Here is a 14,789-nt window from a genome sequence, read left to right on the forward strand (position 1 = left end):
AAGTTGCCTTAACCATTTTGTTTAATCTTTCCTGTCTAGAAAACAGGAAATAATCACGTTCTGTATTTAGACTCTCTGCTGTGAGGTTCATGTCCTTTAATGATTTGAATGGTGATCTAAAATTACTTTTCCTTCTTCGTAACAAACTCAGAATCTTTGAGTGAGTTAAGTACTTGAATGTGTCTGATAACCACCTTAATTTTTGTTTACTTTGAAAGGTGGGATATGGGGAGAGTAGTGCAGCAGTGTTGTCAGTCAACTTAACCTGTAAATTGCTTCATATTTTTCCTACTACCTTACAAATTTAATAGATATATAATGTTAATCCAAAATGAATTCAGTAAGAAGACTGTAAGATGATGTGATTTAACATGTACTTAAAGCTTCAAAAGAGTTTAATTATATTTGCATAGTGGAGGAATAGCACAAGGAGAGACCTAAGACAAAGTCCCACCTTTGATTATAAGTGCAATATCTTTAGCTCTTACATCAAAACAGATTTGTGTTTTTTAGAAAATGAATACATGACTACAGTGTGTGCTTGTGTTGTTCCAAGAAGAATATGACTTAAGCCTTTTTTTATTATTATTATTTAGAAACAGAAACTCTCATAAAGAGTGTCTCATAGTTTGTATGTGTGCAGTTGAGAAGAGACGTGCAGGTGCCTGTTGGTGGCACGCAAAATTTCACACCTTTGAATTTATTGCGAACACTGAATTATATGATCTAGTAAGTTTAAGTAAAGAAGCAGAGGCATGTTTCATATGCTATTCTTCATGCTCATCTTACTGTTTTTTTTTTAGGGTATGGTCAGACAGCTGCAGCAGGAACTTGCTGATGCTCTTAAAAAGCAGTCTATGTCAGAAGCCGCACTTGAAGTTACTACGCACCACCGCAGTGACCTGGAGGAAGACAAATTGCGCTTGCAAAAGGAGTTGGACAAGGTTAAAACCAAGGTATAGAAATGAAATACCCCTCTGGCCGGTGTGGGTCAGCTGTCCCAGCTGTGTCCCCTCCCAGCTTCTTGTGCACCCCTAGCCTCCTCGCTGGCAGGGCAGTGTGAGGAGCTGAAAAGTCCTTGGCTCTATGTACACACTGCTCTATGACATTTGTGTTGTCTACATTGGTGTGTTTTCACCACAGTTTTCATCAAAAATCCAAAATGCTGCATTGTGTGAGCCTCTGAAGAAAATTAATCTGTACCAGACAAAACCATGATAGTTGCCTATGCTTTTCTTTTCCTGAAATATAAGTCATGAGAATCTAATTATTTTGGAGCTGTGAGGTCACTTTAGGAGAAGGATGAACTGAAAATTTTCAGTTCACTGAAATTAATTATTAATTAATAATTTTCAGTGGACTAGCAAGCAAGCGGATTCCATGTCATGAGTAACTGAAAGGGTAGGAGTGGTGGTGTCAGTGCTTAGATGAGTGCTATAGAAATTCAATATAAGGATGGGAGAGGCCGGTATAACATGAAGTAACATGATTTCTATTCATTTGCTAAGAGAAGTGAAGGTTCAAATGTATTTCAGGTGATTACAGTACTTTGAGTAGAGTATATGTGCAGATACATGCAGTACTCAAATTCTTTAGCACCCATTGACTTCTCTAGAGAGAAACTAACCTGGCTAGTATGGATTTTTACTGTGAACTTTTTCAGTTGCAGGAATCAGAACAACAGCGTATTCAGTCTGAACATTGTGTTCACGACTTAAAGACTGTCTTAGATAATAAGGAAAGAGAATTAGTAGCTTCTTCCCAGAAACTGCAAGACATTCTGTTATCATCTTCTGGAACTAATACTACTATAAAACAACTGGAAGAGCACGTGCAAAGGTAAGAAGATAACATAGTGAAACAAGATTTTCCTTTCTGTGATTATATGAAAACAACAGGATTGTTTTGTTGCATCACAGGATATTACTATAGGGTTTTAAAAGAAGCTTTTGCATTAGATTAGATATGTTCTTTCACACTGTTCTTTCAGAACTTGTGCTCATGTGAATTTCTGTCATAAGACCTGTATTTCTCTTTCAGGCTTGAAATTGAAAATGCCAGATTGGAAGCCACGGCCAAACAACAAACCAACAGGATTGAAGCACTTCAGAAAGATCTGCAAACTTCTGCCTCAGTAAGCTAGTCAGGTTATACAGTTTATTCCTCAGTAAGCTAGTCAGCTTACTGAGGAATAAACTTTCCTTTTTTTTTTTTTTTTTTTTTTTTTTTTTTGTGAGCTTCTGAGCATAGTAATGTATTTTCTGTGAGAAAGCTATAAGATGGGATTTTTCTGGACAGTGTAGGGGAGATCAGTTCCTAAATTCTGCTGACGATAGGCGGCTCTGAAAATCCTGCTGGGTTCTTCCCCAGATTCCCAGTTTTGAGAGTTTTCTTGTAATATTATAGCAAGCCCTACTTAATGCTGTCTAAGGTAAGGTTTTGACGCTCAAGTGCCAGTTTAAATATTTTCCGTTTTATACCTGTCATGACATCAGATGCTGCTTCAGACACATATCAGTATGTGCATCTTGAAAGATTTTCAGCAAGTTACCCCAGGGAAATTCCACAACTGATATTGGTGCCAAGAGCTTTATGCCAGAAGCCTGACTGGAGGAACAACTGAGGGAATTGGGGTTGTTTAGTCTGGAGAAGAGGAGACGCAGGGGAGACCTTGTTGCTCTCTACAACTGCCTGAAAGAAAGTTGTGGGGAGCTGGGGGTCGGCCTCTTCTCACAGGTAACTAGTGATAGGACCAGAGGGAATGGCCTCACGTTGCACCAGGAGAGGTTCAGGTTAGAAATGAGGAGACATTTCTTTTCAGAAAGAGCAGTCAGGCATTGGGACGGGTTGCCCAGGGAGGTGGTAGAGTCACCGTCCCTGGGGGTGTTTAAGGGAAGGTTGGACCTGGTGCTTAGGGACATGGTGTAGGGGGATGGTTGGACCAAATGATCTTGGAGGCTTTTTCCAGCCTTAACGATTCTCTGATCAGACCGGGACAAGGATTATATTCCCCAGAGATTTTGCTGTGCAGAATTGCTTTGCCCTTGGTGGCTTGGTGTGTGTTTTCATGAAACAGTAAAGAGGAATTTTCATGGTATCATTTGCAGAACTTGTTGCAAGGCTTGGAATTTCTCAGTGCCCCAACTCAGTGGTTAATATTAGCATAAATAAGGTGGTTTCATCTGCGGCTTATATGAAGTAAATAATTTTTATATTCTAACTGGTACACTAGGGTCATTGTTACACCTGTAGTTAATTAATGTTGAAGAGGTTTCGAAAATAATTGTACCTGAAAGTTGAACTTTGCATGCTGTGCTGACACTGGCAAAAGAGGAGGGAAGGCAGTCACAGTGCTTACACTTCCCCCTTAGTTAAGATAACATGACTTTCAAATGTACTGTGAACACACCAAGGATATTTTCCCATTCATCGAAGATTCTTTGTATTCTACATGGTTCTCTCCCTGGAGCAAATGGCAGAGGTGATGATTGCTATGAATTTTATGATAGCATCAGGCTAAGGTAGTTTGGATTGTTGGTGGTAGGGATAAAAATTAAAACTATGAAGAGATGGAAAGATGTGTGTAATATTTATTTCTGGTACTGAAGTGTGAACTTCGGTCTAGAAAGTCATTGTCGTCTTTTTTTTTTTTTTTTTTTTTTTTTTTTTTTAACACTTCCTTAGGTTCATAATCGCCTAGAGGACTTGATAACTGGCTTGCGGACAACACAGACAACTGCAGAAGAGTACCAACATCAGCAGGTACCTTAATGGCTTCTGCAAATAACTGGTTTAGTCTTTTTTGTTTTGTTTTGTTTTGTTTTGTATGCAGGTAATTAATGGAAAGATTGGGTACGTTGTAAAGTACAGATGAGCTGACAAATACCCTTCTGGTTTCAGGGCAAGGCACCTTCAAGGGTAAAGGCTGTAAATTTCTGCATTCCTCTGCTGCTGCTGCATTTTGTATCTGTGTGGTGGTATGTGGATACTTGTGTTCATTGGCATGATTCTTTTGATGGATATGATGGATGATGTGGGCAGGAGGGAGATGTGTGGTTGAAGGCTGAGAAGGGAAACTGGACTTGGGAGATCTGTGTTATCTTCAGCACTTTGTCACAGCTTCCACATGAGCTCGTTAGCTTCTTTTCCCACATGTGAATAGATTCTGGTGCTGTCCTGCTACATGAGGGGCTGAGGTAAGGAAAAAGTAATTAAGTGAGGTGATGCTGTGCAGTGGCTGGCAGCTGGTGTATGTGCATGGTCTAGCATCTTGTGAAACCCTGGAGTATTCTTAAAGGACTCTGTTGTTGGGAAATGAAACTGTTGCAGGGATCTGCTGGAAGTAAAAAGCTGTTGGTTTTCTGTCCCAGTGAAGTCTGAGCTCTTTTCTAGCCTTCTTTTCTTTCTTCCTCTTTTGGTGTCATACTAATTAGAAGCAATCATCAGGTTTCAGGCATACATACACTGTTTTTTAACATTTATTTATCTTACCTCTACATTGTTGTGCATTAGGACCCAGGATTTGACCTACTCTGTAAGGACACATGAGAAAGCTTTACAAAATTGTAAATTTACACCTAAACCTTTGTGCAAAGTTTTTGTCTTTCTGTAGATTAGTGGATGTTTTGTTTTTAAATATGCTACTCAACACATCTAGTTAACTTTTATTCTATACATGTGAACTGAATAAACAAGCTCATTTCCACATAAATACATCTGTGACTCAAATCTTTGTTGCTTTGTGTAAAAGGAGAATATTGCTGATTTGAAAACATTTTCTTGCTCTGAGAAGATATGTAGTTATTACACAAGCAGTGAATGTAGGATAGACAAATCAATATGAACTTAATCAATTATGTATCATTATGAAATCAAGAAGAACTTGTGAAGAAAGTGGTAGGGAAATTTTGAGTGTCGTCTTACTCCTAGAGTTGTAACCTCATTTTGTCACATACAGAGCACTGACTCTTTCCACTAGCTTTAAGTGCTGTTCTTGGTTGTGTTCCTGAGCTGTGTTTTACACTTTGTATTAATATTCACTGTAGATGAGAGGAGAGCGTAACCCTGCTTCCAGTTAAGTTACTACTTCATATAGCAGTGTTGGCTTTCTAGTTATGTTGTTTTTTTTTCTTTGCCGTTGTTACTTCCACAGATGCAAAAGCAGAATTTGCTGCCTCTGACATCAAAAGACTCACGCAGTATGTGGGAGGAGGAATTGAAGTCAAGAACCCACCTTGAAGATCGTCTTGCTCAGCTTGGCAGGGAAAAGGCCGAGCTCCTAGAACAGGTGAGCCCTAACACCTACTCAGTATCCAGAGTTATGTTCACATTTTTGCTGACTTTTTACATACTCAGCCTTTTCTCTTCTTGCTATTCGGACCACAAGTAACTGTTGATTTGGGGGTTATGCAGGAATTGAATAAAAGCTCATGGAGTATGTCTCTGTAAATGCTGGAGTGGTTCTGCTGGGAAAACAGTGTGGTTTGAGCACATTTTGCAAAACTGAAGTTCCCCAGTTCTTCATTTAAATTCCTTCTGGTCATATAGTCCCTTGACTTTGGGACAGGGTTAAAACACTTGATGCTTCCAGTACAGTGTATGGAGGAGCTGCTACAGGTTTTCAGAATAGCAGGAGCTTAAAATTCTTGCAGAAAAATAAGGAGCAAGTACAAAGTGCAAGAAAAACTGCCAGATCCCTTCTGTTTTGCCTGAGAAGACACCAAAAGAAAGAACAATGACTGAATTAGTAAACACTGACAAAGAACATGCAGAGGGAATGGCAGAGGTGAATGAAACATTGACCAGCTCCAGAAGAGCCACCTTCTCCTCCTTGTTGAAGGTTCAATGAGAAGGTCTTTGCAACCCTCTCACTATGAAGCCCTAGGAGAGGTGGCCTTTGCTTCAGTAGGGACATCTCTTTCTGTCTCTCAGTATTGGCCCCTCTGTGTGGAACCTGAAGTGATTTCCTGCAGAAATGTTTGCAGTGACCCTAGTGTTCTGTTGAACTCTGAAAGGGGTGTACTGCAGCTTCTTTGTGGAGAACGCCACCTGCACATACCACATGTAGATGCTGTCCCTGTGCTGGTTGTGCCATGTATCTTTTCTGTTTTGAAAGTGCGAGAGTGAGAGAAAGAAAGTGAAGAAGTTGATAGAGTTGAAACGCCCAGTTGAGGTGCGTCTGGACCAGGAAATGAAAAGAAACATTGAACTGCAAAAAGAATGTCACAGGTATGGCTTGATTAGTACTTTAAAGGGAGATCCCATACAGCAGAAATCAAACTTTATGGGACTCGAGTGTAAAAATAGGTGAGGGTAACTGTCTGTGAGCAAATTCAAGCCTCACGCTAGGCCTTACAAGGCTCTTCTGTACGCGTGCCTATGGTTTTTCAGAGCTGCCAAAAGAACTTCAAATGCAGGTTGCCCTGCAAGTCTCCTGGGAGGGAAGGAAGTCCATTCCTCTGTTGAGGTGAAAGATGGACCCTCCAAGTGATCTGTGGCACTGGAATGCTGGTTTTTCTCAGTAGCTCCTGGTCTGTCGAGTGTGTTAAAGCCACCTCTATGCTGTTTATGTCTGAGAATGTGAAACAGGCTGGTAGTTCCTTCACCTCATTGTTTTCTTGACTAATTTGCCACTCAGGTGCAAGAGGCTTCTAAACAGAGCTATGAAGAAAATCAGGATGTATGAGGCCAGAGAAAGAGAGTCTCAGTTTAATTTCCAGGGAGAAATGAAGAACAGGTATTCTGAAATGGTCAATGAAGTTGGCAGATTGAGAACAAAGGTGAGTTCTGGATTGTTTGTTTATATATGGCATTATTTTCTGGAAATCTGTAATATTATTCTCATATACTTGCTTCTCTAAATGGTGTTGTTGGCTCCCAGGGCAGGATGCAGTGAAGGGATGAAGAAGTTTTCTAACTTACCAGCAGTTGTCTCAGCCCGTCTTTCCCTAGCCATGGGCACCCTGATGTCGAGGACCAAGAAGTGCTTTTGAGCTGCCGTGGGTGTCTTGTTCAGTTGCATGGAACCCTTTAGCTACCTTTCCCCTCGTTACTGAGAGGTGCTGCTAAGGCACACGTGTGCTTTAGAAGGTTCTGTAGAAGGCCTCAAGTGCCCTTGTGGTGGCCCATTCTTAGTCCAAAGGCTCGTAGCATTCTCGTGGCTTCACTGCCATTCAAAGAGTTCTGTTATTTGAAAGGAAATAGCATTGTGTGTAGGCACAGTAATATGAAGATTAATTTTGGTTTTGATTTTATTTTATTTTTCTGATTTTTTTTTTTCTATTTATAAAAGGCAGGAACCTCCTAAGTGTATTTTTAGTAGGTATAAAAAAGGGTCTATTTCTGGAGGATGAGGGCAAGACAGCACTGCAGTTGACCTTTGGGACTTAATGGAACATCTGCTATATCCTCCGTATCCTTGCACCCACACATCAGCTTTGACCAGGAGAGAAAAGGCCTTCCTCCAGCAGCTCTGCCAAAATGGCCTCCTGAGGCACTGTTTGCAAAGCTTTCAGAGTAACGGCAGGAAGAGCATTGGTTGCTCGTGCCTACTCCGTTCTGCACTGCAGCGCTTCCCCCCCAACACACACAATAGGCGTTCTTTCTGGTGTCTGGGTAGAGGCGTGTTTGATGTCCCATGAGCAGAGGAGCATTTCGGGCAAGAGCGTCCCTAGCACCTTTCATCCCAGTCCCACAAGGGAAATGCTGCTGGTTTAGTACCTCTTTGTGGTGTGTGACCTGCTTCAGAAGAACTAAGGAAGGATGGGAGCTTGGGAATCCTGTTGGTAATGATGTTAAAGCTGTTCTTCTTTTAAAATACAAGCCTAGCTTTACTTTGGTCTTAATACTATGTCAGAAGATAACAAATACAGTGTTGGTGGCCTTCCTATATGAATTTTCACTGAATTTAATGTTTTTTGACCCGTCTACCTTTATTTTATTGCTGTCTACAGGTTAGTGAACTTTCCCAGCAGCTGGAGCTGGAGTCGAAAAAATGCATGCAGCTGGAATCACAAAATCAGGATTTGCGAGAAGAGCTGTCTGCTCTGCGTGGGAATCATGAAATACTGGAGAAGAGTAAATGCCAGCTGAAGGAAGAGGTGGCAAACCTCAGACATCGTTTGGAAACTAATATGGTGGATCACAGCCAAATAGAGCAATATAAAAGAGAGATGGAAGAACGAGCTGGACAAGAAATCAGACAAAAGCTACAAGAAGTCAATTTGTTTTTGCAGGTATATTAAGTAGTCATTTTTGCCTTCAGTCTTTATGACATTATATTTTTTCTGTCATTTTTAGTATTTTATTTATGGTGCCTCATTCTGTATGTTAGTGCTGTGCTTCTGTCTTCCCAGAAGGGAAGTGGGAGAAGGGAAAATGGTTGGGCTAAAATGTTTTTGTGTGTGTGACGTGCCTGCAGGATCCCAAGTCTGTAGTCTGCCCATGGCAGACTTGGTTTTGCAGTTCTTAGAGGATATAGCTGTCTAGTGATCTTGTTCTCTCTGTTCATCGTCGAATGAGCATTGTAACTTAGATAGTTTGGCCAGACATCCAGGTCTTGCTTTATCATTCTGTGGGGTAAAGTGCTCAGGAAAGAAGTCACTTAAGTTACACGGACTTTTGTGAAGGGGGCAGGAGGGTGGGATAGTACCCTCATAGTTTCTTTATAGAATCTTTTTCTGCCTGACCTGTGCTGCAGAGATAATGTTCTTTTGGTACTACATTTGAATAATAGTGCTAAGAGCAGATACCTTTCTGAATTAATTATTTAATGTGGTAGTTCCAGAGTTCTGTCTTGATTGCTGATGGTAGTGAGGAGGCACAGTTGCCTCAACTTTGTAAGTTTGGGCCCTTGAAATTGAGTATGTTGGGGGGGGGGGGGGTGAGAGAGACAGTTCTCTTTTTCTTTATGGTGGTTGAAATTGCATTATCTGCTTCAGACACAGGCAGCCTCCCAAGACAGGTTAGAACAAATCAGAGCCAGTCACCATGCTTCGCTGAGAAACCAACTAAAACACAGAATTAAAGATCTTGAATGTGAGTTGGACAGGATAAAAAATACGCAACAAGACAGTATTTTTCAAAAAGAATCCACACAAGCAGAAGTGGAAAAATACAAAGAACTGTATCTGGAAGAAGTGAAAATTAGAAGATGTCTAGCAAATAAGCTGGAAAGGTAAGTCCGTGCTTTTTTGGAGTGTTAGCAAGATGTGAAGTGGTAGCAAGTTGTATGAAAAACATTGTACAATTTCCTCCTGAAATCCCTCTTCTACTTCTGGTCAGCATTATGTCGGTAAATGTGCATAAGATGGCATATTACAAATTTCAATTTTTTAATTTTATAAAAAGAGTCCTCTACGACCCTTCCCCTTTTTAAGAACTGCCTTCATTTCATGTCAGTGTTCCAGCAGTGCTGCCACTGGTCATCCTATTATTAGAGTATTTTTGAAGTTAACAGCATTTTAACAGGCATCCTTTTGGCCCCTTCTAATAATGTCCTCCTCTTCTTCTTCTGTGTAAGGCAGAAAAGAGTGACTGAATGTCCTGTCCCACTGTCTGCAAACTAGGAATGCATAAAGATAGACTTTCCAGGGGGTGGACTCTTGATTCTGTGACACAAAACAATCTTTTTGGCTGCCATTTTGGCAGTATGTGTGAGGTTTGTGCTTTCCTTGGGTGGCGGAGAGTATCCCGGAGTTCTTCTGCAGGTGATGCACCTTTGAGAAGAAGCTGTGTAAATATATGGCATGCTTTCAAGTCCTAATGCTTCAAATGTATTCAGTGCTAAAGTGTTACTAACTTGCTGCTTGCTACAGGTAGTATAACTTCCCAGAAGTAGGTTCTCCAAAATCTTCATATTGGTTTACACTCTCATTTTGAATTCTTTTAATCTCTTTATTTTCAGAAGTTAAATTAAAGTCAAAAGACCTGGAAAGTGAATTTGCAAAAATACTACAAATATAATTCTTTGCATGGTTTTAAATGTTTCAGAGCTAATGAGAGACTAGCAGAAGCCAATGCTAAGCTCCTTCAAGAGCGCCATAGAAGCAAATCTTTAATTGCAAGCAGCATCGTCGGTGGAGGTCTGGCTGCAAGTCCAGTTCTATATTCAACTGAACTGGGACATCTTGGCAACAATTTGGCACTGAACAGAAGTCTTAGTCTAGGAGGAAGCTTCCTTGGCCCAACTGGGAATGCATTATCGTCGAGAAACAGGGTTGAAGCCTATGTGGCTAAGGTAAGCATTGTGAAATGCTCTTCTAGCTACAGTTGAAGAATATTTGTAAGCAAAGTTATGATTCTTAGTGTACAGTTAGAATCTATCTATAGTTTGAAACCATAGTCTAATATGCTAAACCAACAGCTGATCATCAAAACATTACACATCTGTGTGGCAGGGATGAAGGCTTTCTGTCATTGGGATTGTACAAAATTCCAAGAGTGCTCAGAGACCAAAAATACTGGCATCTAAATAATGAACTACTATTAACTAATACGTGTCTATTTATTAACAAGAGAAAATGTGATAAAGAACGCTGTGGAAGAAGTTCCCAGCTAAGCTATTCATATATTAAATTTTAATGTACAGTGTGTAGATAACTGTATGACATCTTTAAAATGGATAACTTTGAATGCAAAATCCCATCAGACATCTTTACTCAAGACACTTTTTCTTTCCTTGCTGATTTTCATTTTAATACTTTCTTTGCTGGAACATGTTTGAGTACATTAATACCAACAAAGGATGCTTCAAAACTAGGATGATAGCAGCATGATTGCTTAACTTCTTACTATATTGTGGGATGCATGCTGTGCCTAGGAGGCATCTCTCTTTGTGGTTCCTGCTGAGTATTATTACCTGAAATAATAATACCTAAATAAAATAAATTATTCTTCAGGAAGTCTTCACAGCTTTCTAATTTTACAGCAATGCTGCAACCTCTACAATAGCTTTGTAAAAAGTAGCATAAAATAGTACAGCCCTAACAGAACGGTGAGCGTTATATCAGGAGATCAGGAAGCCAGATGTCAGTAGGTTGTGATCAGTTCTCCACTTGGCACAGGATTAAAGCATGGATAAGCTTCTCTGTTCAGTCAGTGTGTTTTATTGCTCACGTATTCTGTTGTTGAATGAATGTGAAAAGCTATTAATTCACCAGCAAGTCCATCTCAGTTCAGTGGTCCTACCCACATGGGAAGGATCCCAAGGATCCCATTTAAACAACATGTCTACATATTGCATCTTTTTGTTTGTTTGTTTGTTTTGTTTAGTTTTTGTTGTTTTTTAATGGACAGAGGAGCGTAAGTAACACGTAGTAGTGTCAGTTACAAAGATGAACTTTTCTGATTTACTGTCAATGTGGCTTACTTATATCATGCAAGTAGTGTGAACAGGATGCAATTCAGGGACCCATGCAAAAGTGAAATAAAGAAAATGCCAGGACAAGGGAATGAGGGAAAGGGAGCAAGGAACTAGTAAGGGAAGAATACAGAGATGGGTGCAAGGTATTAAAAGAAAAAGAAGGAAACCATCCTATTTCTAGGAGAAGAGAAAAGGTTAACAGCTGTTCTTTTTTTCTTTGAAGAAAGAGTAAAAAGACAGTGAAGGGAAAGAAAGTGGGAGTACGTAGGACTATTTCCTAACTGAATTACAGCAAAATTCTTCATATAGTCCTTTCCATTTTAATTTTCCAGAAGAACTTGGAACTCTTTGGGCTTCTTAAAGTTTGGTCAATACCAAGGTCCATATTTCACTGGTTCCCTTAAACATGTTATAGAAATTAAATATTTAAAATGTTATTTCATAGTTCGTTTTTATGCAGTTGATAATATTTATTCCTAGCTTTTATATGGGCTGCTTCAACAGGTTGTGAAAAATGATTCACAAACCTGCTTGTGAAAAACAATACTTAAGCTGATTCCAAGAAATGTGTGCATTAGATCTGTGAATGGTGATACTGTTCTCAGTCAATATCCTGACTTCAGTGGCACCCATAAAGTTGTTTTTTTTTCTTTTTTTCCGATTGTATGACTCTTGCATTTTGCAAGGATTTGGTGTTATGGGGAAGGCTTTTAGATTTTGGTACTGTTTTTTGAGGCTTCACTTGCAAGGTTTAAAAAACAACAACAACAAAAAAAACAACCATCAGCCTTGAGCAGACTCACAAGGAAATGTGAGAAAATATTGAGTTATACAGTCCGGCCTCACCTGGAGTACTGCGTGCAGTTCTGGGCACCACAGTACAAGAAGGACATTAAACTGTTGGAGAGTGTCCAGAGGAGGGCGATGAAGATGGTGAAGGGCCTGGAGGGGAAGACGAGTGAGGAGCAGCTGAGGGCACTGGGCCTGTTCAGCCTGGAGAAGAGGAGGCTGAGGGGGGACCTCATTGCGGTCTACAACTTCCTTGCAAGGGGGAGTGGGGAGGCAGGTGACCTATTCTCTGCAAACACCAGTGATAGGACCCGCAGGAATGGTGTTAAGCTGAGGCAGGGGAAGTTAAGGCTGGACATCAGGAGGGGGTTCTTCACAGAGAGGGTGGTTGCACACTGGAACAGGCTCCCCAGGGCCGTAGTCACTGCACCAAGGCTGTCTGAATTTAAAAAGTGACTGGACTGTGCTCTTAGCCACGTGGTCTAAACTTTTGGGTAGACCTGTACGGTGCCAGGAGTTGGACTTGATGATCTTTATGGGTCCCTTCCAACTTGTGATATTCTATGATTCTATGATACATTATATTTCTCCATCTTGAATTACATGTTAGGTGAGGTTTTCTGTTTGTTATTTGAAGGGGGCTGGGTTCTAAATTTCTCTCGTGGGACCTAGTCCCCTGAAGTTTTCTCTGATCTTGTTTACAACCTACAAAAACTTTTTCAGTAGAGAAGCTGAGGATAATTGGTTCATACTATACATGCTTTATATACATGTTTCTTAGGATTAGCTTTCAATTCTAAAATAATATGACATTATAAAGTTTGTTTGTTTGTTTGTTTTTCTGAATGAAGGTAAATCCTCAGATAACTTACCCATTCTTTTACAATTTTTGCCACATCCCTTTAAGAAAAACCCAGAACTCTTAGCTTGCCTGTTTTCCCCTCAATCAAGCAGAAGGCTGGTTTCTGGGACTTAGAATTACTGGTGTGAATTTATCCTTCTTTTCACCAAATCCAACAGTTTGGGAACAACTGAGACTACTTGTAATGGCAATGTCTGTAGACTCAAGTCACTCAATGTTAAATATATTCAGAAGAATCTTAAAACCTAATCTTGTGTTTTCAGTCCTTCAGAAAAAGAAGCAGGGTTCTCAGGTGCAGTAGTTGCTAGAGGATATGTATCTCAGCGTATATTTCACTAGAACTGGTATTTGAAGAGACACCACATACCTGAGGAACTGAAAGCACGGGATTCCTGACAGGTGCATGTGTAAAAGATTTGAATTAGAAGTTTTAATCTATTTTGAACTATTTTACCAGTTGTGCTACTTAAGACTCTGCCTAACTTGTCACCAGACAAGTTAAAGTTAAAGGTAAAGACGCAGAAGTTTCTCAGACTAACAGTGAGGTGAAGAAAAGGCTTAACTTCAGTTACACCTCAGATATTTCTGGTAACCTGGTTCCTTTCTACTGGGAAAAAAAAAAAAAAAAAAAAAAAAAAGCCCTCTGAATTTGTATTGCCTTTAAATTCAAGCCGAGTGCTGCCTTATTGGGTGAAAGAGATTACAAGCGCTCCTGACAGTAAAGCTTAAAAAGACAGGGAGTTAAAGAGCTTAAATCTCAGTGTGCCTCAGGTAGTTGTCTTGCACCTTTTTTTTTTTTTTTTTTTTTTTTTTTTAAATCAAAGCTATTGGTGGAGATTTGGTGCTTCTCTCTGTACCTTCCTCAAAGTGAGGAAGGTTATTTGAAGTACAGGACATGCCTCTCCTTGAAAGAGGAAGCTTATATAGATTTTGACTTTGCTTTGTGAAAAAGCTTTGAAACAGCTTCAAGGACAAGAAGCTGAAAGTATTTCACACTGCCATTACTCAAAATGCTGGTATCAATTCCTTTGTCCATGCAACTGGTAGAAGGTAAATTGTGCTGTTCCAAACAAGAGGATGTACTTAGGGAATTTAGAGCTTAATGTAGACATGACATGACAAATTTGGAGTTTCAAGGCATGAAAGATTTCAGTTTTTATAAACTACTGTTTAACATTAGAAGGCTAATATCACTGATGATGCATTTAGCCGTACATTTTGAAGACAGTCATGTTGCAGACTCAGCCAAAAATGAACATCCTACTCTCAACAATTATAAAGAAACGGATGTTCCATTACAGTACAGCCCCTTTCCCCATACCAAGCGTATATGCTGCAGAAATCAATGACCTTGAAATGGACATGCAAAAGCATCTTGAAAAATCCAAAAAAGTTCATACTGACACGTGCTAATTAACCAAAAAGATCAAATCACATGTAAATGTCTGTTTTATTATTATATTTTTATTGTTATTATAATCTTTTATTATTATTAGAACTCCAGGAGTGAGGAGTAAACTACAAGTACTTGAAAAATTCCATGTAAGTCACTACAAACAGTAGCTGTAGGAACTAACAAGCAATTCATTATGTTCTGGAATAATGTTGGCTGAAGTTGGTTTCATAGTAGGACTTGTGCCATTTGGAAAAGTGTGTCTGTATTTCCGTTACAGGAGTAAAGAGATCTTTGATGAGTTCTGTTTTTCAGTTTATGATTTGGTCTGCTGACTCCCAAACTGCTCACACATTGGCCTATCACTGTCTAGAATTAGACTG

General features: G+C 39.8%; 1 protein-coding gene across 4 annotated transcripts in view; it reads left to right on the plus strand.

The window, feature by feature from the left end:
• Positions 1-14,789, plus strand: part of ANKRD26 (ankyrin repeat domain containing 26) — a 58,613-nt gene that overhangs the window by 37,645 nt on the left and 6,179 nt on the right. For 2 of the 4 annotated variants that reach the window (XM_084299044.1, XM_084299045.1), the window contains exons 27-36: positions 804-956; positions 1,664-1,839; positions 2,041-2,134; positions 3,685-3,762; positions 5,153-5,287; positions 6,116-6,228; positions 6,638-6,779; positions 7,953-8,234; positions 8,940-9,175; positions 9,991-10,237. In XM_084299044.1, the coding sequence (XP_084155170.1) occupies positions 804-956; positions 1,664-1,839; positions 2,041-2,134; positions 3,685-3,762; positions 5,153-5,287; positions 6,116-6,228; positions 6,638-6,779; positions 7,953-8,234; positions 8,940-9,175; positions 9,991-10,237 (1,656 nt within the window). Of the gene's footprint in view, positions 1-803; positions 957-1,663; positions 1,840-2,040; positions 2,135-3,684; positions 3,763-3,900; positions 3,919-5,152; positions 5,288-6,115; positions 6,229-6,637; positions 6,780-7,952; positions 8,235-8,939; positions 9,176-9,990; positions 10,238-14,789 lie in introns of all 4 variants that reach the window. The other 2 variants (XM_084299046.1, XM_084299047.1) reach the window with 2 other exon arrangements.

This window comes from Netta rufina (genome assembly GCF_964035555.1).
Source record: "Netta rufina genome assembly, chromosome: 1".
NCBI classification, from domain to species: Eukaryota; Metazoa; Chordata; class Aves; order Anseriformes; family Anatidae; genus Netta; species Netta rufina.